The sequence below is a fragment of the Lycorma delicatula genome, chromosome 5, assembly GCF_047948215.1.
Source record: "Lycorma delicatula isolate Av1 chromosome 5, ASM4794821v1, whole genome shotgun sequence".
NCBI classification, from domain to species: domain Eukaryota; kingdom Metazoa; phylum Arthropoda; class Insecta; order Hemiptera; family Fulgoridae; genus Lycorma; species Lycorma delicatula.
This window is the reverse complement of record NC_134459.1, coordinates 165232840-165260308: the sequence shown is the minus strand read 5'-3', so window position 1 is coordinate 165260308 and position 27469 is coordinate 165232840. Positions and strand designations below refer to the sequence as shown.

Sequence of the window (27469 nt, the reverse complement as noted above, 5' to 3'; positions counted from 1 at the left end):
AATTCAATGGGATCATACACTCATTTTGCTTTAAACGCCTACATGTTCTGGCTGTAATTACGTGTAATTTTTTACGGTCAGCTGTTTTGATTGATTAAACTGGTTACAATTCTATTGTGTTGAGATGAGATTGATTAATATTCATAGGATGTACTACCCCGCCAGTCACATCTCGAACAAACTAGTTACATGAATGACCTCTGGATAACCCACGGCTACAAAAACATAACGGAGAGGGGATAACGTGTACATAATAGCAACTCCCTTTAACTTATACCAATGTTAGTTGCTATTTTATAGTGTTGCTAAAACCTGATTTTATAACTCTCACAACATGGCTGTTCATGCTAGATTATTCGGTAAGAGATAATATAAGATGAAATATTATATTGTTGTTAGCTTTTTTCTTATTATAAATATTATTAACGATATCATGTTTTAAAGATTAATAATTTTATAGTAGTAAATTTAATCCGTCTTGTCATACTGCCACGTAATTTTTTTTTTTTTTTACATAAATAATTTCACTCACGATCAATATAATTATTTTCAGTTGCCTTCATCGTTTTAAATTTTAGAAAATATTTATTCGTTTTGTTTTATAAAGCTTTAGAAACAATGCAGGAATAATTTTAAAAATATATATTTTTTTAATTGATTACATTACCTTCTCTAGCGCTGCATGCTGTTATAATTGTAACGGGAATGTAATCGGTAAAAAAAACTTTAGAAAATTGGAATTTTTTTAAAGTTTTGAGTCTTAACAAAAAAAATTTTCCAATGCTCCGAAGTCCAAAAAATAAGTTTTTTCTGATGGATGTTTGTGTGTATGTACGTAGGTACGTTGGTCTGTATCTGGTCTTACAAATCTGGACCCCGTCGACCGATTATTGTTGCAACTTGGTGTATAGTTTTCAAACTACCGATCTAATTATCGATTATTTAAATAACTTTCAAATAATCGATATATCAAGCGTGTTAATGAGACAAAGAACTTTGAAAAAAGAAATCGTTTATTAACAAAGTGTTTTTATCACGTCCTTGTAAATTCACATTAATATCGTTTAAAAACGAAAATACGTTATCAAAATAAGCCAACAGCGACATATACTCATTATTCTGTAAAAAAACTGAGAATGTTATTTGTTTATCCTAAAAAAATATTAATAATTCATCTCAAAATTCCAATAACCGGGCTAACACTTTCTCCCGCGATAACCATCTGACTTTTGTATGGAAAAGAAGAGATCTTTTTCTTTTAGCCCATTTCATTCACACACCCTATTCTGCAACGGTCAACTTTTAATAAAATTCAACATTTTTACAGTTTTATAAAGAATATTGAGTTTTTCCGGCATATTCTTTGTGGCAAGAGCATATCTGTGAAGGAAGCAGTGCGTCCGTTTCGTTCCATCGTTGATGTAGGACGATGTTTTATTTTTTTCAGAAATCCACTGTTCTTTCCTGTTATCGCTTTTGCACCAACATACTGCAATACATTTTGTCCAATCTATATTATAGTTTCTAGTAGCTTTATAAAAAACATCAAAGAGACATTGTCCTGTTGTACGACCAGGTATTGTTTTGCAAAACAAGGTATTTTCTTTGATTGATTTTTCCCTATCGCATTCATATCTCACAAAATATCAAAATTGATCTGTTGATTCGAATACTAAAATTCATTTGAATTCACTTGCTGAATTATGTGGTCGCGAACATCGACAGTTATGTCATCGATTCGCCTTGATACTGTGTCGTTAGAAAGCGAGATTTCTTTCAATTTTTTACTTCTTCCATTCCTATTAAAATACTGACCATATCAACTGCAGCAGGCAGTATGAGCTTCTCTGCATTTTAAAATCGTATGGTGTTTGTACATCTTAGCTACTCTTAACGCTACGAAGTAAGATGCTTCAAGAACACTTTTATTACTATGGCCTGATTTACAAATAAAAGCTTGTTGATTTCTCAAAGGATATAATTTTCATAGAAAAATTTCAAGGGTTTGCTTTTATGATCCGATGTTTAATTTTCAAGTGTCGAATTAAATTTGATGGCTTTCTATCTATCATTGCAGAGTACTAGTAAGCAAACAGTACAATGTCGCATTTCATCCAAAGAAGTAAAACTACAATTTAAATAATTGCCATTGTACAATCTTGTCTTTTTACCAATCGATTCACTGGGTGCAGATGGCTCACGTCGTGTTTTTATAAATTTGTAATTTGGCATAAGAATCTAATTGAAGAAAAAACTCAATTACACCGTTTAGTGTACATTAAAAAACCGCGAAACCTCGATTATTGATATTTTTAATGAAACTACGCTTTTACAAACTTAAATAAAGGCACCAGTCGCACTCTTTGGATTCAAAAATAAACTAACGTTCTGCAATCTCTTACGCCTCTTTTATACTGCTGAGAACACGACGTGTTCAACGTATCATATTCGTGTTCAAACATGACGCTGTTATAGCGAATATTATGCAAGCAACCCCAACTACAAGGAATTCGTAAACATCAAGTTGGAATCTGTAAATTGCTCATGCATGTTCATACTCATCGCTATCAACTCAACTAAATAGTTTTAACTAGGTTTCATTGGGTTGGGGTTGGAGGGTCGCGAAATCTTCATTACATATATTTTTTTAATTTTTGAGGGTCGTGGAGCTAAAAAGGTTGAAAATCACTGGTCTATGTTAATAAACATTTTTTTTTAATATATTTTAATTTTTAAAAATTTCAAATAATTCTTACAAGTTGTTCGTAGCATTTAAAGCGTAAAAGTTTTAATTTATTGAAAGCTTTTACTCTTGAGTATTTCTTCAAAAAGCAATTAACAAAATCGTTTAACCACTTCCTAAAATATTATAACTTGTTTATTTTGAATTATGGTTGTAGCTTTACATTTTTTAAACAATCTAAAAAGTTCTTTTCTCAATTTATTATCACTACTTAAGGATTATTTTCTTGAAGATTAATTTTACTTGATTGTTTTCATTTCAGTATAGGAGCCCAGAAAATGAAAAGAAAACTTGTTTTCATTTTTCAAGAACACAAAAAGATAGTCCCTCCGTTCAACTTTCATTAAATCCTCCAAAATTATATAAATAAACATTTCTTTTTATTTATTTATTTAACTACGAGTATTTATCATAAATTAGAAATAAATATTTTTACATAAAAATATGAAAAAAGAAAATTCATATTTTTTTTATTGTTATTCATTAAAAAGGAATTATTCTATCATAAACATACAGACAGAGATTAAAAAGACTGAACAAAATTAAATTGCATAACTTCACCGGCGTAGCCGGGAAAGGCTTTTTTATTATTTAACTATTAAAACCTGAAATTAGTTTTTTTTAAAGGTGTTTTGTCCTTTCATGATATTTTTAATCACCGGTGCTGTGCTGAAAATTGAATTAATTATATTTACGTCATTTTTTTATTTAAGAATATCTGTTTTAAATTTTACGCAGACTAATTTAATTAACTCTATAATAGTTGTTACAAGATAAATAGTGCGTAATAGAAATGTTTAAATTAAAATAATTGTTTTTAACAACAAAAAAAGTAGATTAATAAAATAAACTTTAAAATAAAAAATTAACAATTTTATTACCACACAAAGAGAAATATTTATTTAAACGAGACAGCAGCATTGATTCTGTTTATTTGTACTAGAAAAAGATAATCTTAAAAGAGTGGTATGTTTGCTTTTATTTTACGTATACGATTAGACTATTTTCTAATCATTATCACACATTGTAGATTATAAAATTTATAACAAACTCAATTATTTGTAATACAACTAATAAGTGATTTTTCTGAAAATATATAAAGTAAAAATGACGGGATATTATTGAAAAATAACATACAAAAAGATTTGTGGTAACCACGTGAAGATTTTGTATTAGTATCTTTATATATAAATAACTCACCATATTGTAGGTTGGCAACCTGATTATTTCTTCTTTTGTAAGTTATTACAGTAGAAGTCCGATAATCCGGCACGTTCGGGACCGGCTCGGTGTTGGACTACCGAAAATTCCGGTCTATCGGGCGGTAATTGTAAGAGCAATTAGGTTAATAATTAAACTACAAATACATACAACAAAGTTTATTTTACATTACATATAATGTATGTACACGTACTGTAAAACATATTTCACTTAGATTTAAAAAAGTCACGAATGTCTTTTTGTTTTCTTGACTTTTGGCGTTTAGTATAAAATTTATTTCTAATGATATGGAAATCAATAATTTCTGAAGCACTGTAGCGAGTACTAGCCTCAGCAAAAGAGATAAAATTATTTAGTGATTCTGCAGCTTCTGCCCAGCTGATTTTTTCCTTTTCTTCCGTTTCGGCATCTGAGTCACTTTCTTCAAGATTTTGAGTAGGCTGAGGGTTTACTACAATGTTGATAATGTCCTCATCGGTTAGTTCTTGTTCAACAGGCTCATTCTCGTCGATTAGTACTGCACTAAACCATTTGAACAATACACTATCTAGCTGTTCCAGTTTTGGTTTTTTTAATGTTTGTCTAGAAGCCAATTTTTCAGTTGTTACCGATTGAGAAGCAAACTTCATTAGTTCATCTTTTTGTTTTTTAATGTCATAAATAGTTGATGAGCCAATATTAAACTGATTCATTAAAATATTTCTATTCTCGGCTTTTTCTAGCCGTTTGATGATTTCTAGTTTCTGATTGAGAGTCAGTGTTACGTGTTTTCGTTTCTCTCCTTTTGAACTTGAAGGCTTAGGTTTTGAAAACATGGTCACTGTACAGTTAGAACGAAAATCACTTTTTTTATAAACAGTTTCAAAATTTACGTTTCCTGCGATGTGAAAGGACACAAAACAACAACGCACAAAAAATGGCGAAGACGCTTCGTGATTGATTAACGGAGCTGCACTACACCTGAATTTGTTGTGACAGCTGAGACTAGCCGGCCGCTAATTGTTTCCGAACAATACAGAGCGCTTCCGGATGATCCCGAACTACCCCGAAAACTTCCGAATAGCTCTCGAGCGTTTTTATTTGCTTTAAAGACACACTTTTGGAGAAAACCAAAATTTTTACAATTTTCCGGAGCGATGCCGGACTATCGGGCATTCCGGACTGTTGGATGCCGGACTAATGGACTTCTACTGTACTTTTATTTATTTACAAGATTTGTTGTGATTAGAAAATTGGTTTTTTATCTAACATATACCATTCGATTAGGTAGAATTCAAATTAGCGTGTTGCATTACTCGTTGAAATAACGGGCACACTCCCATTAGTTATCTTATATGGGAGTAATGTATAACGATAACTGAAATATCGACATACTAGCGGAAAAAAATTAAATAATAAATATTGATAAAAAGTTAGTATACAGAAAAATGTTTCCTTTGTAACAAATGTCCATTAAAATTAATCATTTCGTAAAGACAATTGCTACATGAAAATTAAATAAGCGATCCATTTTTTTACGTACTTTTTTGTTTGAAAGAAAATATGATTGCGTACGAGTATATAATTATTGTGTACGAGTTTAATTACTGTATAATAAATTGCACAGGTGCATCAAAAATATTAGAAGTAAAATAAACATAGGCTCTTGCGCCTAAAGATTTTCGGTTAGTTTTTTTAGAGAAATTATATTCATCATACACCATTGTACATAAACAAAAAAAATTAAAATTAAATTTCAACATAAACTTAATCGTATTAAAAATGAAACGATTATGTACAGTAATATATTCAGCTCAATGAAGAAGTCAACGGGAAGCCAGTCTACTTCCTACTTTCCTCAGTGTGCATGGCAAGAGATGTTTCCTGTATTTTAGAATAACTAAGCCATTTTTGGGGGAATGTTGCTATCGAGAACTTGTTTAATCTAGAATATATATGTCTTAATTTTTTTTTTAGTTAGGCCCTACCAGCTAATGTAAAATTTATAAAACTTAAATAGCAACAACACATTGAAAAAAAATGTATTTTTTATTTTAAATTGCTATAGGGATTACATACATGATAAATGTGTATATTAACATTTTGTGTATATTTACACATTATTACACGATAAATTGTGAAAGATGAATATCTATAATATTTTTCCATGATTAATTTGTGTTTATATGAGTAATAGCTTCGTATTTTAAACAAAATTATTTTATAAAAATTTATTTTTCAGAACTCAAATTCAGGAAATTTGCGAAGCAAATTATATTATTCTCATGTCTGGTAATAAAAATCTCCATGTTTCTTAATTAATTACTTAATCACTTTATTAAAAAAATGTTACGCCGTTACCATCTTCAAATGCGTAAAAGTCAAAATTAATTAACTCCTACTATCATTGTCAATTATATTTTAAAATTTTTATTTCAGCTGTCCCATTTGACACTAAATAAATACAATATTTTCCTCGTTCTAAATATTTTCTTTCATTATTTCTGTAAAGAATTATGTTACATAACATACATGTTATGATACATTATAAACATGTTCTTATATAACATACAAACAAAACGTATGTTGATTATTATTTAACACAGACGATTCAACATACAATTTTTATGGAAATACCAACACATATAAAATTATATTTACTACACATCCTTCGCCAAAAATGTTTGTTTTTCAGAATCAAAAGGGAGACGTTATGTATAGATTAATATTTAACTAGCTTATGTACCTTGCTGGGGGTCATAATTCCTTCACGGCCCTTTAATTTCTTTTCTACAAAGATTGTCTCTAACTTTCCACAAAAAACATAAATTTCCTTTCCATACCTTCTTGTTGAAGTTAACCTTTAAAATCTGACTATGTATTACCCACTAGCATGGTTTGAATGAAAACGAGAGGAATTTGAAGAAAGAACATATATTTCAAACTTATTAAACAAATATTCTTTCAAAAATATACTGTAACTTTACAGTTACATTCTTAAACAAAATATTGTTCAACAACTAATGTAACTAAATAAAAATGTACAAATATACATCCGAATAAACACAGCTTTCAAACTACAATACAACAGAGTTCAAGACTGCAATGACAGACTAATCCAATGCTTGCCTGTAAACAACATTTTTTGTCTTTCCTTCTTATTCCAAAATGCAGTAATGTTTAAAATTATTCTAGAATACTCTAGAATCCTCCAAAATATTCTAGAAACCTTTAGGAAGTTCTACAAATCTCTAAAAAGTAATAGTGTTCGAAAATATTCCAGAATTTTAAGCTTTTATAACGTTTTAAGGTTCTCACACCTCAACTCTTCCCTAGCGGTTGCAGTATGGTTGTCTAATACCACAGTATTTTTGCTCAGTTAGTAAGTAATAATTGTTCCAAGTTTGTTTGAAATCGTCCCTGTAGTTTAGGAAAAGGTAAGGACCATACATACATACCCACACACATACTCATGTATATAATGACTTGTATTTATATTAAGATAACGCCTTAATAGTGGAAAGCAAAGCTAAAAGCTTATCCTCGCAACAAGGGAAAGACGGTGAGGAAATAGTATTATTCCTTCTCTGTTCGTTTTATATAAAATTTAAATGCAGTGCCATTTTTGGGTTAAGTTGTAATAACAAAATAACTGATTTTTACCATGCAAGGACAGAGACGAGCAGACTCCCAGTTACTCAAATTAGGGGATAATTTATTTCTTGTTACTATAAGTAATGGGAAGAGTTTTATATACATTGCTTGCGATATTGAGAAAACTTTTATTGAAATTTTGATTTTGTCAAAGTCGAAAAGTTTCGTTTGGATAGTAAAATTGGTTTAATAAATTTTTTTCTTAACCCGGCGTAAATTCACTATTATTTAAAATTTTAATAGAAAATTAAAAAAAGAATTTGTTTTCAGAGTGATCAAAATTTGTAACTTTTCAAAACTTTTAAATTTAAACTTCTTAAAAGTCGAATAGGATTCAATTGTTGTATGTTCGTTATATTTTTGGTAAAGTAAAAAAAAAAAAATTATGATGTGTGAGAAGGCATAAGTGTAATTAACGTTTTCTTATATTCTAATTAATTCTAATTTAACTTATCAAAAAAAACTTAACTTATCAAAATGAAATAATGACTACAACTACATATTCATCTGTGGTTCATTTCAATTAACGACACTTTTCCAAGATGGCCTAACCTCAGATTCTATAATGCTAACAAATATTTTATAACTTTCTGCCTAATCTGAGGGAATATAGTATTGAATAACAAAAAAATAATAATTTAAATGAAATCTTTTTTAAAGTTAGTATAAATATTAATTCGAATATTGTACTTTACTTTTCTTAAATGTTCGATTTTAATTTCTTTATTTGGATGGGTGTCATATTATTTTGTTTTCTGGATCTGTTTCTTTATTTAAATTCAAAATTTTTCTCACCAAGATGAAATATTCATTCATCACCAAACACAATTTCGATCAAGAAAGACGCTATCTTTATGCTGCAACATTTCGATCGCGAAATCGGTACGCACACCGTAGTTGGCCTCAAAATTTGTAACAGCTATAAACGGCATGGACGCATAAGCGTTTCTTTAAATCATTTCACACTATCATTACCAGCACTTTTCTATCTTTTTCCTGTTAAGCCTCCGGTAACTACCGTTTAGATAATTCTTCAGAGGATGAATGAGGATGATATGTATGAGTGTAAATGAAGTGTAGTCTTCTACATTCTCAGTTCGACCATTCCTGAAATGTGTGGTTAATTGAAACCCAACCACCAAAGAACACCGGTATCCACGATCTAGTATTCAAATCCGTGTAAAAATAACTGGCTTTACTAGGACTTGAACTCTGTAACTCTCGACTGATTTCAAATCAGCTGATTTGTCATCACCAGCACTGCGGCCGGCTTTCGTAACACATTTTCTAGGATTTCGCATGAAAGACTTCCTTCCACGTTTAACATTTTCTTCAGACCCACTTGATTGTCCCGTACTCTTCCCTTTACAAAGTCTTCCGATATGCCATCGACGAATGTTTTGGTCTCTTGCAGGATCACAATTAAACTTTCTACGGAACGCAAGTTGAACTGTAATTACAGATTCACATTTACCAAACTGCAAAACAAAGAAGGCTTTCTTTTCATTAATCATTTTGCTAGTGGCAAAAAGTGGATAGGGAATCAAGCTACGACGCGAAAATAACTTAAGATATCCTTTCTGCGCTGTGATTCTAGTCTTAAATCAAAACTTTACACCTCAACCAAGAGACATTACAATAAGTTAAAACCTCGTTTTTTTTTTTACAACCGGTATATAAAAAACATAAAACAGTAAATTAAAGAATCTACACTTAGAAGCACTAAAGAAAAAAAGACTATATTAGATTAAAAAACAAAAAATAATCGTTCGAGTAATTCAACAGAAAGCAAACATTAGCTAACATGAGGGTTATTAAATTATTTCGTCATTATTGGCCATTTTAATATTACTGTATCTTACTTATAATTTTCAACAAATATTAATAAAAATTTTTTGAAAATATTATAGAGTTTTGTAATAACAACGTAACTTTATGCATCCTGTAATATTACATTCTGTCGACATTTTATCAGTTCATGAAAAATAATATTTTTACAGTTGACGATACTTATTTCATTCAAATAAAAAATTAATTGAATTCCTCATCGCGATACAATACTTAATGAAATTACCGGATAATACTACAATGGAAATTAACATTAATTTATTTATTTAATTTAAAATAATTAATACTAATTAGTTATTTCAACTTTCACTTTTTAATTAAAAAATACAAACAATTGATTTTATGAGTTGCAGAGATTTAAATAATTTTTATTGAATAATTTAGCGAAATAAAGTTGAATAGGAACAAACCAATTCATAAAAATCCATTTAGTAGAATTAACTACATTGAACGCTCAATCTTGCGTATCATTGTTTGGCCTGGTTGAATTAATTGACTTGATTTTATTTTACTCTGTTGTATTGTTAGTTTTAATTGAATTAATTTAAAAGAATAGAGGACGGTGTAGTCTATACTAAATATTTATTATTGACATTTTTATAATATTTATAACAAAATGAATGTTTATGTAGAAATATTGAACACAAATCAGTTATGACGTACTATATAAATAATAGTCAATTGTAAAATTCATTGTTCTTTTTAATGGTAATCTATATTTATATACATATAGGAAAATTATCTGGTCGCAAGTTGGTTTGATTCTAATCAATGCTACATCAAGTATGACACAAAGCTGCATAGATGGGTCCAAAATTTCGGTGTTTGGTATTTTACGAATGTTGACATTTTACGACCCCTTGAATTTAAAAAATTAAAAACATCGTGCGTAGTTCTGCATAAAAATACCGACTTTTCGTTAATTTAATTTGATTTTAATTTTTTTTGTTTTTAATTTGGTTAAATGTTGCTAATAATAGATACCTCAGATTGGTCTAATACTGTTAACTATAGATACCGCAGATAAAGAAATGTCTACTTTCCAACTTGCTGCATAGTAACGAACCACCTTTGAAATTTTCCCCGCTAACATTCTTTCGACCTTAAAATTGAGCTTTACTCAAAAAGTACTCAACCAATCTGTATTAAATTTCTACATGCACAACTTCAGCTAAACTACTACAACATAACTAAATTTCAGTAAAATTGATCTCGTAGTTTTAGAGATTTTTGAGCCACAAAATTTTATACACAAGCCTATATATATATATATATATATAGGCTTGTGTATATAGGGAGGTGTGTCCTTATATATATATATATATATAAGGAAACCCCAGTTTAATTGAATGGTATTTTCATACTCCTCATACCTCAAAATATACCAAACGTTTTGATATTTTTCGCAATTGTAGTCTAGTAATTCAGTCATTAACATCCTTTAAAACCATATGACGTATTTGAAATAAAAATCTGTCAAGATCAAAACCGAAAATTATAGAAACCTTCGCCAGCTTTTTTTTATTAACAAATACAATCATTCTCATCCCAATGTGAGTGGATCTTGTTAGTGTATTGCGTTGTTTACAAATGACTGTTGATTTTACAAATCACTATATTTTTAATTTTTAAGGTGGTTTCTAAAGCTGATTTTATTTTTAAATTTTGTTCAAATTCTGGATCATATATATGATTAAAAAACGCTACATCCTTGTCAAGAATCAAACCCTTTTTTTTTATTTTTTTTCCGTCAGAGGAAGAGAAAATTATTTTAAGTACCGTGTGGTCTCGAACCCCAAGATAGTATGGGACTCTTCCTTGCGGGGATTCCCAATAAATCCTTCTCTGTCTACAACATGGAATGCCGATCTCACCTTACGGTACTATTAAAGCAGGACCTCATGATTCTTGTCTACATCCGCACTTCCATTGTTGGCCCCACGCTTCGAACCCAACGGGATCCTCCAGTATATTAATAATTTTTTTTTTAACCTCGACGGTAATGTTGGGGAGCTGCTCCAATGGGAGACTGAGAAATTTATTCACCGCTAAACTTCCACAAACTTTATTCAGATGAGCTTAATCAACATCGTGGACACCAAGTTTTTGATCGGCAGCAGCATAGTCTCAATGATATTCTCTGGGTAAGAACGCCGAATTCTCTTCTGCATGCAGGAACCGATCGCACATGAACAACATGTGTTCTGCGGTATCCTCTTCCCCACAGTAATCATAAAGGGTCTCAACGTCTACGCGCAAAAATATGGCTTAAACTTCCATAACCGATAAGTGACTGAGTCAATTTGTACTCCAGTTCCCTGTTTTCAACATAGCCAATTCTGAAGGTCCGGAATCAGTCTTGTAGGTCCATCTGCTTTTGTCGACTGATCACATCTCTCTTGCCACCTGCGGATAAGCGATGGCTCCGAATCCGCCTTAACCATTTTTTCTGTACATTTCCGTAGGGGTGGGTGGACCGACCCTAAACGAAATCGGGGTCAGCTTACGCCTACCCAAGCCCTCATCGTTTGGGTCTTCTCCGGCGAAAGTTGAAGTCCATTTCCTGCAGGCACGAAATGTAATCTTTATCGTCTAGTTCATCACTTCCCGTTCCGACCTGGCTGTTAGAACGAGTGCCAAATCATTGGTAAACCCGATCAGAGATTTCCCAAAGGGAAACGCGACTGACAGGGCTCCGCCACATGCGATATTCCACAGCATTGGCTCCTGTGGAACACCGTAACTCCTCCTGATGAATACCGTAACTCCTTCCCCGCCTCTTCCTCGACGGAATTACCCGTCGCCGACCTTTGGAGAAGTATTACTGGATTATTTTCCTCAACTATGGACTGACGCCATGAAATGTCCAGAATGTTGTTGCGGCGATCTCTCTTATTCATATCCTTCATAAAGAGTTTTTAATACTGAAATCGCCTCCTAAAAAAAATAAAATTAATAAAAAAAGAATAAATACGTAAAGCCGACAAGAAAAAATAAGTCGTAGAGAAAAAATAAAAACGAGCACACATACACACAGACAATGAACAGAGAAATTTGTAGGATAAAAATAGATTTAAAGGGAAAACAGGTAGAATTAGGTAAGATAAACCAAAAAAAAACATGTTTGAATCGGATGAAAATAGGAAAAAAGAGCACCGGTGAGGTAAGGCTGGTGTCTAGGCTAGATTAGACTGCAATAAAATGAAAATTTATAAAAAGGAAAAAGGAAATTAACTAATAGAGGGTAAAATAATTACGAGGAGTAAACAATACAAAAAACAAGAAGTTAAGTAGGGAAACAAGGACGACAGAAAATCACGTCACATGGCCAACGGGACCATGCACAAAAAATACTAAAAACTCTACAACAAAAAACCACACAAAATACACAAGAACAAGCACACACTTCTACATTCACAAAAATAGCAACGTAAACCCGAAAAAACCAACGAAACTCCGTAAAAACTCCGGGATCTCCGAAAAAGCATTCTGCTCTACGTCTTTTCCGATGATGTCCTCTAAGAATCGAACCTGGGCTAAATTAATTCAACTTATTTTGACGTAAAAATTTTACACAAATATTTGAAAAAAATAATTATTAATTTGTTTATGTATTGTTTCTTTGCAGTTGTTCTGTTCTTAATCAGTTTGACACTGGTGGCTGCAGCTGATAATAAGAAGGATTCAAAGAAACCTAAACCAAAATGTGCTACTGCTTGTACTACGGATTATACACCAATATGTGCAAGTGATGGATCAAACAAACCGATAACTTTTGGTAATAAATGCGTTATGGATAAAGCTGGCTGCGAACAAAACAAACGTAAGATTTATATATTATTATTAACTTTCAAATCTTATATTTAAATAAGGCTCCTGTATCATTTTGAGATGAACAAAAAAGAATTCCCTTTGTTTTAAAACACTTTATATTTCGTTTTTATATCCCATACTGACAAAGGTTAATAAAAGCTAATAAATTTTTGAAACGTACACGTAGAAGTAGAGAAAGTAAAACAAATTATTGTAATGCAAACGTAAGTTAGTCAAATAATTTTAATTCATGGTAAATTTTAAAATATAAAACCGTTTTTTTGTCATATAGGACACTTTTTGAGTTCCTAACTGAGAGTCCTTATTATGTGAGTAATGAAATTTTTTTTACTGGTTTTAATATAATTCTTTTATTGTAGATTGTTTTATTAAAAATTCAACATTGTCTCATCTTAAATTCTGTACACCCACATTTCTAAGATATAAGCCGATAATGAAAAGCGATTAATCTGGAAAAAGTGATTTATTTTTCTTTAAATTATCATTTTTAATTATCTGAATGTACTTATAAATATTCGAAAATAAATATTAATCAATCAATTGAGAAATCATTCTTTGAACATTTTTATATTGCTCCACCACTTTCAAGGTCGAATTTTGAAATATCTGGATAATTGTTTTTAGATATTCATATGAAAATTACACATATTAAAAATCAAGTTGATAACTTCATCTGTTACCAAGAAATTCAAAGAATTGTAAAACTTAATCTTACCCCATTTTAACCCTTTAAACTTGAAATTTCAAAAGATCCTTTCTTAGTATGCACTTACACCATAAGATATATACAGAGACATAAGATTATACACATTTTCTTCCATTTATCTTCAATAGCTGATGAATCAATCAGAACAAGTTGTTTTATAAATTCCTATTTTTTTATTTATTTGTTAAAACTCATTGTTATTAATTGTCTTCTGTTGAATTTTTATTTTATATTTTTATGCAGAAGAATTTAATAGATAATAATTTGATTGTGCGCCAACAATAAATTAATTATTTTGTACTTTGTACCGATACAAAAAAAAAATTTATGAGTGAAAAAACAATTGTTTTCAATGGAAACCACCAGTATTAGTTTCAAAATAAGTAATGGTTAAATTTTATTTTAATTTACCCTCACACGCGCACACACACTTTTTTTTTTCTTTTACCAACTTCGTCTCACTATTTTAGGAAAATTTTCCTTTTGTTTTATCTTGAAAACTCTTGTAATGTATTATTTTATTTAATATTTAATTGCTTTAGATCTTATATAATTTCTCTAAACCAGTTATTTTTTTTTATTTTTAATTTAGAAAAATAATTAATTGAAGATTGTTTTTGTTAATCAGTTGTCCTCCATTCTTACTTTTAAGTGTTTGTAAAAGCTTGATCTCTTCTTCTTTTTATAGAGTCCGTTATTTTTTAAAATTTCTGGTAAATTTTATTTTATACAAATATGTTTTGATATTTTTTTATTTTGGACCTTAAAAGTTTTCATAATATTTTCTTTTCTTTTTTAGTAATAATCATTTGTGTTTCAATTATTTGATCGCTATTGTCGTTCTGCATCATATAACCAACCATTCTTGCTTAATTTTTGTGTTATAATGGCAAAATTTAGCGTTAAAATAAAGGAATTTTTTGTTACATATATTTGTATGGTAGAATTTTACTTTACATAGGACAATATGAAGTTAGTCGTATTAAAGAAGTGTTTATGTCTGGATAAAGGATTAAAAATAAAAACTATAGAAAATGTTTTACGTGTATGTTTTAAGTGTCTATACATTAGATTATAAAATAGGTACCTTAAAACGTCTAACGATAATTTTAATGCACTTTCAAACTTACAAAACTTTTTAAAACGATAGATTTAAAGTACGGTTTCTTTTAGACAACACTTTCTTCAGTCACTGGTTCACACACAGATAAAACTAACAGAAAATTATAACTGGCATTCGTGTCGTATTATTAACTATAGGCTAATTTTCTAGTGTTTCACAGTGTACTCTTATCTAACAGAACATTTAATCTTTTTTTTTTAATTATCATATAAAAACGCTTTAAAATTTCAATTACCTTCACTCTTTGATAAATAAAATATTTTAATCCAATACTATTATCATAAAAAATGTAATATTTTCAGTGGCAGTTCCCAATTCGAAAACTTATTAATAAAAACTCTTCAGATCCCTTAAATCTTTTATTTGAACTCTAGGTTTTTATCGACTTTTAGTGGAAGCACCGTAGACTGGTACTTCAATTAATTACAACATTCATGTGAAAATATTTATATATTTACTTGTACGAGTCAGTGACGGATTTACCATAAAGTAAAACAAGCAGTTGCTTGAGACCTCACTTTGACAGGGGCCTCGAAGTAAAAAAATTTGAAAAATAAAAATAAAAGTAAAATTAACAAAAAATAAAGAATATATTTATAATACTTTATGTATTACTTTTATAACTTATGTATAATTGTAATTGCTATCTTCAATTATGTAAAAGCTTCATTTATATTTATAGGATAGATTATAATGACAGTATATTTTAAAATTGGTTTATTATGCAAACCATTTTTGAGGGGAGCCTCAAAAATATCGATTTGCTTGGGGCCTTGTCCAAGGTAAATCCGGCACTGGTACGAGTATACTTGTATCTACGGATATTTTTTCCTGTACGTTTATATTGTATTATTATACATTGTAATAATACATAATTGTACTCGGTGTACGTGAATTCGTGAATATCTATAGCCATGTACATTAATATACACATATTTTAGTTGTTTTTGAGTCAGTTTATTTTTTTGATTGATGGATATTTATTAACATCTTTTTTTTATTTATTCTATATTTGTAAATTCCTTTTACAAAGACAATCTTAAAATGCCTACTGCTGACAATCGTACGTAACCCAATTTCTTTCATTAAATATTAGTTTACGTCAACTTTGTTAAGTATTTTCAAATGATTTTAAACAGAATTAATCGTGTCTTAATAATTTATAATTGTGCAGATTTTGTTGATTATGGTTTACAAAATATCATCATCCATTCTGTTTGTTCAACTTTAAAAGAAAAGAAAAAGCTTTTTCTAAAATTATTTTAAATATTTTCACATTTTATAAAATATTTAATTACCTTCATCGGATTAAAGAGCTATGAAGTAGAATTCAAATAACAATAACTGGCAACGATTTTGATAAAATTTTAACAGTATTTGAATATAGATTTAAATGATATATCTGCCATACTGTCATTGTTAAAAACTATATTTATTCCTTCCGCTTATTGAAAGTATTTTCTTGCGTAATGAAAAAGTATTCTTTAATAAATTGTGGTTTCATTAAACAAAAAAAAGTTATGAAAATCTATACTTATATTCACTGCGTACTAAAATATTACTTTTTCTTTCAGAAGGGACCGAAAAATTTTGTAAAAAACATGTTCGGGTAGTTTTTATAAAATTTAACTTCCTAAATTATAAATATGTATTCTTTTTTGAAGAGAAAATTGTGTATTATTTTTCTTATCTATAGTTCTGTTTATTTTTAATGATTTTCAGAATGTTAATTCTGATGCATATTGTTCATTTAATTATTATGAATGTCTCTAATTTTTCGCCCTCAGATGCGAATAATTATTATAGTGGCAATAGAACAACAGAAAACATATATATACATTTAAAAACTGAATTAGAAACAGCATGTAACATCGTAGTTTTCCTTTATTAATATTTTTTTCTTTTGTTTATGTGGGCGTTGACTTCTAAGATCATTAGCCCTAGACATAATCTTTAGAATAAAGTTTCAATCACCATCAAGTTCGTCAGATGCAAGGGCGGTGTAGAGGATCCTTACATTTTATTTAAAAATACAAAATCAAACCACTAAACATTTAAACACACTTATAACAGACACTAATAATAGATACAGAGTGTAAAGGACCCTTAAGCTTAAAATACAAAAATAAACATATTAAAAAATAGATAAATAAATAAACAAAAAACAGTATGCATTGTCAAGACATGAGATTAAATGTTATTTAATCATCTTTTACAACATGATTAAATAACATCCTTGTTCGTAGAAAGAACTACTTATAGAGTATTATTATTATTTGCTGCCACAATTTTATTACTATTATTATTATTATTAACACAATTAATTTTTCCTAGAATATTCTCGATAATTCATTACAAACATTTCAATGCGACAATTTTATCGCATCTACTATAAAAATTATTAATAAAATAAAATTATGGATAAAGATAAACAATAGATTTAATGATTGACGACATAATTCCTGATATTCTGTAAATAAATATTGATTAAAAACAAACACATATGTTTGGTGGATAAAAAACCAGTTTCCCGGTGACCTCAAACCATCGGAGCGTGATTTAATATCATAACGACCCCTCTCTCGCAACAGTAGTGTTGAAGGTTATCATGACGATTGTGGCACATAATCATCATCAGATGAAAGAATAAAATTACTTCCAAGTACTGCATATTACAAAATATTTATACTATTATAGCGATTTATTTATTTATAAAATAGAAATAACCTTCGTGCATACAGGATATCTTTATTTGTTAAATGTACTTTAACGATTAGCATCTTATAGTTATCCGAATTGTCTATACAAATGTTTTTGTGTTATTTTATTTAATTATTTTTATTGCATCCCAACACATTTCTTTATTGCTGACTGTTGATTTTCTAGCATACCAACTAGTTTCGCACCGGTAAATAATCGAGGGTGGTCTTGTTTTCTTCACAACTAGTTTTCTATTGTAATTTCATTCCATTCCTAATTCTGTTTTTCAAAGAGCTGTAAAAATTAAAATTAAAAAACCTTTTTTTAATGATTACTCAACATAATTCGATTTGAAATTGGTGTAAAAAAAACGGATTTAAAACTACATAGTAATATGTTCTATTATACTACGAATATAATATATATAATTAGGAGTCGTTTATAATTAATTTTATAAAATTAATTGGTTTTATGATCAACGATATTACAGTTATCGTGCATTTTTTTAGTTATACCTTTTCAGCCAGGGATGATTTTAAAAAAAACATTTGATACACTGGATAACAAAAGCATGACTACCGACAGATTCTTCACTCTCGACAAGCTAATACTTGAGAAAAATTAAATGGAACATTAAAATACTCAAAGAGTAAAGTATTACGTAATATATATATATATTCTACTTTTTAAATAGAATTTGGAGATAAGGAATCCATTTCCTCACCACCTTCACTAATTGTGACCAAAATTAAATGTCATTAATGAACCATATTCAGAAGTCATCGTGTAAAATTTCATAAAAAATCGTTTAGTTTAATCCAGTGTGAACATATTAAACAAAAGGGTAAACGAAAAAACTAGACTAATTGCCCGAATGCATAACCGAAATGATACACTTATGTAATGGAATCATCTAATTTAATACAAGGATATAACTTCAGAGTCCAGAAATGATAAAAAAGAAAGGCAGTTTTTTTTTTGCCTCCAGCTCTTGTAACGATTTAAATAAGACGAGACACTATCAGAAAGTATCTTACCTATCTAATAGTTATTAATTGATGTGAAAAACTTTGAGTAAAATCTTTCCGTATCTTATCTTTCACCAAATTTAAACGACATCAATGAACCACGTAAAGAAATCATTGTGCCAGATTTCATGCAAATTGTTCGTCCAGTTTGAAGATATCAAGCAAAAAACATACATAGATATGTACATACATCCTTACAAAAAGTCTCAGTACTAAAATTAAAACTGGTTGTCAAACATGTAGTTGAAACGTCAACGTCTCCAAAACCCTGATATAAAAATAAGACACGATTAACATATGCCCTATGATGTAGTACGTTGATTTAACTTTTATTATTTTTCTCATCAGAGTCACTTGACTGGTTTGATGCAGCTATCCAAGACTCTCTATCTGGTCCCAATCGTTTCATTTCGGAATACAACCTACATTCTACATCCCTAACAATTTGTTTTACGTATTCCAAACGTTACCTGCCTGAACAATTTTTCCCATCAACCTGTCCCTCCAATATATAAGCGACTATTCCAGGATGTCATAAGATGTGGCCTATAAGTCTGTCTCTTTTTTAGATATATATTTCAAAATGCTTCTTTCTTCATCAGTTTGTGACAACACCTCTTCATTTGTCACTTTACACAGCCACCTGAATTTAACATTCTTCTATAGCACCATATTTCAAAAGCTTGTAATATTTTCTTCTCAGGTACTCCGATCGTTCAAGTTTCACTTCCATGTAAAGCTACGCTCCAAAGAAATACTTTAAAAATCCTTTCCCGATATTTAAATTAATTTTTGATGTAAGCAAATTTTATTCTGACTAAAAGCTCATTTTGACAGTATTCGGCATTTTATATAGCTCCCTCTTTGTACATCTTTAGTAATTGTACTGCCCAAATAAAAAAATTATCCTCTTCCATAACCTTTACTCGTCCTACTTTTATCTTCAGTACAGACCAAACGAGCCATCATCGAACTCAAGAATTCCGGGTCAAGAACAAAGCTACGAAAATTCCCCGGCCTCTGATACTGGCTGCGAGAATACATCCCAGACACTGGTAATGGACAGACGCCCAGACTGAGACTTGGAAATATCCGAAAAAGAAGCTAGTTGTAGCTGTCGACGATGTAGAAGTAAAGTTATTTCTGACTCCCTCGATGTAAGTAAAACCGACATGAAAGGCAGATGCGGCCTTAGATCATCGTGTATGATATTGATGGACGTTTAATTGTGGAAGAGTTAATGTTTCTGTAAGCTCATTTTGCCTGTATTCGTCATTTTATATCGCTCCTGCTTTGTCCATCTTTAGTAATTCTATTTCCCAAATAGAATTATGTTATGTTATGTTCTTCCTATTATGTTATCAAAATTCATTAAAAAATGTGTAATATATGATACATCATTTACATAATTACCTTATTATTTAATGGAACATGATATTTATTTTTAAAGGATTAAAATCACGGATCATACAAAGATTTTTCAGTAGAAATGCTAGATCATTGAAATAATTCAGAAATTTCGGATGTCTTATAGATTTTATTATTCAGCGTAGCAAAACTAACAGATACTTTTAATTTTAAAAAAATTAAAATTTCTAATTAAAATAACTATTTGGAAAATGATATACGTACGAGTATATATGGAATACCGATCATCACAAAATATTAAAATTCCACGAGGGCAATAAGATTAAAAATCACATATTGGGTAATTAACAGGGGATATTTTTAGAATATCTTTTATGTCATTCATACTGACGCAATGTCGAGCGAGAAAAAAGTAGTAAAAAAAAATATTCTTTTTTTATTTTTATTTCTATTAAATTTTTATTTTTTTGTATGAAAAAATTATCGTAATATTATGAATTAATAGAAAAGTGATTAGGAGGTAAAATCACCTTCTATAAAGTCACCTTCAATAAATAAAGGTTTTTATTTTAGTATTATTTTGTCGTCATGTTAAGAAATGTGATATCCTTAAGCCTAAACACAAAGATGTACAGTAGGTTTACCTAAGGATGATATTTCTGGCATTGCTAATAATACAATGGAGGAAGAAAGTGGTACCAAGACAATATGTCGTAGGTAGCAAGAAGCCAGTCTAGGATCCACACTACCTTGCGCTGCTTTCTAAACTTTGACTGACTTTGACAAAAGCTGTTGTCACCAGCACGTAAACAAATCTAAAAAATCTGATGTGGACACCATATTACTTCCTTGTACGGCTATTAAATTACATATACACATTTTTTTTTTAAATGAAAAATACATAAAAATTTATTTCATTAATAACTTCTGATATAATTTCATATTTTTTTTATTGTTATTATTGAATTATTATTTATCGTAATTATTTTTTTTACAATCACAAGTTAAAAATTATTAATAAATCAATATATTTAAATTAAAAAAAGTTAAAAAAAAGGAGATGAAGTTGATTCGAGCCGGTATGCTTTTCCCTTGTAAGATCTAAATATTTCATTAATTGAATTTTCATTTAACTATAACTCTGGAACAAATGAAAATAAGTACCAATTATGATATATTGTTGAAAATCTCGCAATGAGGATTTATTACTGCAATTAACAAAAAGTCCTTAATCCAAATGTTTTTTGGATTTTTTTTGGACAGTTTTGGTTCTGCCGATTGCAATCAAAAGGGGAGTTGTACAATTAGATGTTACAACAGTCTTAAATCAAAAATTTCAACATCCTACGGCTAATCGTTTTTGAGTTTTACGAGATACATCCGTACGCATTGACGACACGCCAAAACTAGTCAAAGTGGATTCAGGAATGGTCAAAATGGATATTTCCGTTGAAATCTGAAAACCGAAATTTTTCGCGGTCAGAATACTTTCTTTACTTCGTACAAGGAAATAAAAATGATGGTTATCATTAAACAATTTGTGGTTATGTTTATGGTTATGGCCAAAGTTATGGTTTTCTTTTTCTTGTTAAATATGATTCTAATTTTAAAAAACAATTAATATTTGAGTTTCTATTGCTATTAAAAAATTAAATTTTGATTGTTCCTGGGGGCGGAAATTTCGTGGTTTTTATGACATAAAATCCATGTCCTAAAATCCAATCTCCTAAATAAGTGTTGAATTTCTTAAAATTTGATGGGCATAGATATTCCATACCACATCAATATATACGAGTATATATATATATATATATATAAAATATGGCAACCCTTAAATAATCTTTCTTTTCTACTGTGAAATAAGGTACTACAAAAAAAATTTAGCAAATTATATCTTGAAACAATCTATTTTTCGATATTAGACCACTGCTTGGGGTGTTGTGTAGGTCATTTTTGAAATTAACTCTGAAAATTACTAAATAGCCGCGAATTTGATTAGGGTTTTCATAGCCTAACATTCTTTATGTCAAAAGTTTATTTTTGTAATACCATTTAGAATAGTACACCAGACCTACTTTCCGTTTAAAATGTTTGAGTTGGCTCCCTCTAGGGCCTTGGAGAGGCCCTCCAAGACTCATATCGAAAAACACAAACGCATACATTTTTACCGAATTTTTTGAGTTTGAAAATTGCATATCTAGTAAGAGGGTGTAAAATTCATGTAATTTTGAATTACGTTTTATTATAGCTAAAAATATGAAAGCCCGTTTAATATTATTAAAATTAGTTCGTAGTAAAATGAAGTAAAAAGTACAAGAATATTTCAAATGGTGTTTAATTTATATCGTAAAGACGTGTAGGAAATAATAATATGTTAGCATCTTGAAATAAATAGCAGTTTATTTTTCCTGGAAGTGAAAGGCCATCAGCCACAATCGACCTTTTCGTATAAGGAAAATCAGGGAACATATCGTGACAAGATTAATAATATTTTATTTATTTCCTTACGCTTTTTTTATTATTTTTATCTATATAAATACGAGTACAATAGATTTTTTTAACTTTCCTTACCACAATATAAAATGCTGTTTATAAGTCAGGATGTTTTATATTTTCTTTGTTTATAGATAAAATTACAGATTAAAAATAATTTATATTATGTAATCGGAAAGTTAAATAATTATAAATTTGATAAATTATTATTTCTTTTAAGTTTAAGATACGTTGTATTTCTGTTTATCTATCTAGCGTTTAAAAAATAATAAATTAATGTTTCAGTACTTTTTTCCCTTACTGCTTATTACTTTATTTGTAAAATTAAATACATAAATAATAATAATAATAATAATTTATTTATTTATTTTGTTTTTTGTGCAACAGAACAGCTTTACAAAGCCTTCATATGCTGCACAGTATTACATGAAAATATATACAATAGTTACAATTTCTATAAACAGTTATAAGTAACAATTCATATATAAGTTGAAAATACAATATTTAAATACATAAATATCATAATACAATAATAAAAATAAATTATAAATTTACAACATTGGAAATAATAATTAATGTTTAAGTCACTATTTACAAAAATACATTAATTTCGTTCAAGAAACGAACTTGCGGGAAGAAAATCAGACCATCGCCTTTACCATCTTAATAAATAAATGCAATTATAGAAAATGTTTAAGGTATTTTGTTTTATTTAACATTACGCCGGTCGATTTTATTTTAATATTGTCTTTATTTACTTAATCTTTCTTTTTAATCTATTTTATGATTTTTAATGTTTTAAAAACGCTAAAATTAATAAACATTAATGTCCTGCAGTTTATTTGTTGTACGTTTATTTATTTTAGCCCATATTATTAATATTACGAAATCTTCAGGCAGTAATATTTCTGATATATATATATCACAGAATGATTTAAATTGCACGGGAATTTCTCGGGATTCTACAGCTAAAAGTAGGAAAAAAATTTAATATAAACATAGATCAGAAAACGGTTCGTTCCCCAGTTCCGGCTCGCGAAACATGTAGCTTTGCTTTCTGCTCCCCCTGTGAAATTAAACCGAACTAAAATTTTTGGGGTACAAATCGTGGGGTAAATTTTGTGCTTCCTTATGGTTTTTTATCTATGAAATTGAGTAAACGTAAAAAAACGCAGTAAAACCCGAAAAATATTTGTCCGAAAATACACTTTTATAGGTTTTGAATAAAAAAAACTTTGTTAATTTACAAAAAATCAAAATTAACTTCTAATTAACCTTGTAGAGAATTTAATTCTGAAAAAATTTATGTAAATAACGTCTATTAAAATTAAATCAAATTTGAGAAGTTCAACTTTAATTGGAAACAAAACATAAAACTCGATTGAATTTTCATCAATGTTTGTACAAAATAATGCAAATGAAATCAAATAGAAAAAAACCCAGAAAAATAAGTAACAAAAAACAATAACAGAAAAGTGAATAAAAAATGGTTTAAAAAAAAAATCACATACTTCTTGGTTTTTTCTATAAATGATTAAATATCAAAATTGTTACTTGATAAAGCTGCTAACATTTCTTCAAAGCAGTTGCTCAATGAGGCCGCCATTTTGTTCAGTGCATAGTTCAGCTCGGCGATCTATTCTATTTGTACAGTCTCATGTGGATTTTCTTATGCCCAAGTGTGAGTGTTTCGATAATTAACAACGCCATTTCTTGTAAAACAGTATTCTTCAGTAATTAGAATACTGCAAAGGAAATCGGGATGATATTCGCATTTTCTCATTAACCATTGACAGAATTTCATCCGTTGATCAATATCAGGTGATAATCACTCTTACACACGTGTTGTATGGAATGGGTATAATTGTTGCTCCTGTACGTTCGCCACAAACTCGATTGCGAAACATGAAAGAGATGCGACAAATTTCTAGTGCTTGAGCTGGGAGATACTTAAACCGCATTCAATATTGCTTCTTCAGCGTTGGCATTTCTCACAAAATGTTCACATCCAGTATCGGAATCTTTGTATTTTAAGCATACCTTTTACTCGAACTCGACTCTCCAAATTCTCAAATGTTTTACAATCCGGTACTCTTCGATGTGGATAATTTTCCTAGTATTCACGCACAGCAGCCAATTTACTTTATCGTAAATTGTCAACTCTCCAAACGAAAACAAATATGTGGTTTCACCCACTGTCAATGATTGACCGAACGATAACAGCACAAACATCATCCAAAAAAATATTCAAACTTATTGCTGAATAGCTGCAATTGCCAACTTATGAAAATATATAAATTTTAAATACGTATTGGAAGGAAGTCATTCAAATCTAGTTTTATAATTTTTAGCATTTGTATGTAAATTTTCCTGTTTAAAATCATATCACTTTTCCGATCCTGATTGTGTGTTATGTACTATAATTGTTGTTTGATTTTTATAGATGTTATTTACATCAATTTTCTCAGAATTAGATTCTCAACAGTGTTAATAAGAAATTTTTATTTGTTTATTGTTAATATAACAAAGTTAATTTATTCAAAAAATAAAAAAACGTGTATTTTCGGATAAAACCTTTTCGCGTTTTACTCAGTTTTTCTTAAAACCAAATTGAGATAGAAGTCTGGAATCACGTTTATTCAATTTCTTAGATCAAAAACCATAAGAAAGCGCGAAATTTAGTACTTCCCTCGACTTGTACTCCAACAATTTTAGTATGGTTTAATTTCACAAAGAGAGCAAAAAGCAGCGATAAATATTTCGCGAACGAACCGTTTTCTGATGTATGATTATATGAACCTTTTTTTTCTTTTTTGCAGCTATATTATCTCCCGAGAGATTTCTGTGCAATTTGGAATCACTTTGTATATATATCTGATGATGGGGTATATGCTTATAAATATGTTTATGTGTATGTTTATAAACACTCATTTTAATAAACGTATCATAAGCAGTCCGGAAATGGATAAAGAAAGATCTTCAAAATAATGTTTTGACTTTAATACCGTAAATAGAATATCCCAAAAATTAAAAAAGTATGGCATCCTATAAAAATATGTTTTCAAAAATTAAACGTAGAAAGATGAAATTTAGCAACTGCTATAACTTCAAAAGGATATATTTTTCGGATATAAGGTGTGAAATAAATTATTGATAATGTTGTAAATAATAAAATGCTAAATACATGTGAAGTAAGGTAAAAAGAAGTCAGGTAAATGTAATCACCCACCGGCTTGGTCTAGAGGTTAACGCGTCTTCCCAAATCAGCTGATTTGGAAAGTCGAGAGTTACAGCGTTCAAGTCCTAGTAAAGCCAGTTATTTTTACATGGATTTGAATACTAGATCGTGGATACCGGTGTTCTTTGGTGGTTGGGTTTCAATTAACCACACATCTCAGGAACGGTCGAACTGAGAATGTACAAAACTACACTTCATTTACACTCATACATATTATCATCATTCATCCTCTGAAGTAATACCTGAACGGTAATTCCCGGAGACAACAGTAAAAAGAAAGAAAAGGTAAATGTAATCAAGCCCACCGGGCTGGTCTGGTGGTTAACTCGTCATCGCAAATCAGCTGATTTTTCGAAGTCGAGAGTTCTAAGGTTCTAATCCTAGTAAAGGCAATACTTTTATACAGATTTGAATACTGTATCGTGGATAACAGTGTTCTTTCGTGGTTGGGTTTCAATTAACCACATTTTTCAGGAATGGTCGAACTGAGACTGTACAAAACTACATTTCACTCGCATTCATAATATCATCCTCATTCATCCTATGAAGTAATACCTTACGGTGGTTCCGGCGGCTAAACAGATAAAGATAGAGAGAGGTAAATGTTAATCCACCGGGTTGGTCTAGTGGTGACTCGTCATCGCAGATCAGCTGATTTTGAAGTCGAGAGTTGTAAGGTTCTGATCCAGTAAAAGCAGTTACTTTTACACGGATTTGAATACTAGATTGTGGATACCGTTGTTCTTTGGTGGTGGGGTTTCAATTAGCCATACATCTAAAGAATGATCAACTGAGGTTGCAAAAGATTACACATTATTCATATTCACACTTATCATCCTCTGAAGTAATACATTACGGTGGTTTCTGACACTTAACAAAAAAAAATATATAAATGAGAAGAAACTTTTAGTGAAGAAAAATGTTTAAAACAGTTTTTTATCTTTTTATTCTGTTCGGCACAACCAATTAAATTAAATTATTTTAGATAAGAGCAATGAATTTTATAATTTTAATATAAAACAAAAAGGTTAAAGTTTATGAAAATCATCAGTTTTCAAAACACAGTATTGTGTGATTTTTTTTTAATAGATTATTTTATATAAATAATTGTTGATTGTGTGAATAATTTTGTGAAAATATAGTGCAGGTCACTGAAAATGTGTATGGAAATTTAATGTTTGATACAGCATTAAATATATTATATCAAAATCTTATAAAAATTGTTTTAAAGAAATTTAGTTTTAGAACGTAATCTACTTTGTTCTTATTTCTGGCTTTTAATGTGGTTATATTTTTTTCAGATTATACAAAACAGTATGATGGTGAATGCAAGAACGGTGGAGGAGTGAGACTTTCTTAATAATTTATAAAATAGCCGCATCATATTTTCATCATCACATGTTACTGATTTATTGCTTTTCCATTGCACCCATTCAACAGAACATTCCTCATCTAAGATTCACATTTTTTTATATATAAACACTTGTACTTTGTTTAAAAAAATTTAATAAAAATATATTATAAAACTTTTAAA

General features: G+C 29.5%; 2 protein-coding genes across 2 annotated transcripts in view; both read left to right on the top strand.

Moving 5' to 3' along the window:
- The window catches only part of LOC142325564 (vasotab-like), a 93746-nt gene that overhangs the window by 48726 nt on the left and 17551 nt on the right, over positions 1–27469 (top strand). The window lies entirely within an intron of this gene.
- On the top strand, positions 201–27469 carry LOC142325563 (PI-actitoxin-Avd5a-like). The gene is made up of 3 exons (XM_075367466.1): positions 201–359; positions 13074–13268; positions 27237–27469. Exons 1-3 carry the CDS (start codon positions 335–337, stop codon positions 27293–27295), a joined length of 279 nt encoding a protein of 92 aa, XP_075223581.1. The 5' UTR covers positions 201–334; the 3' UTR covers positions 27296–27469.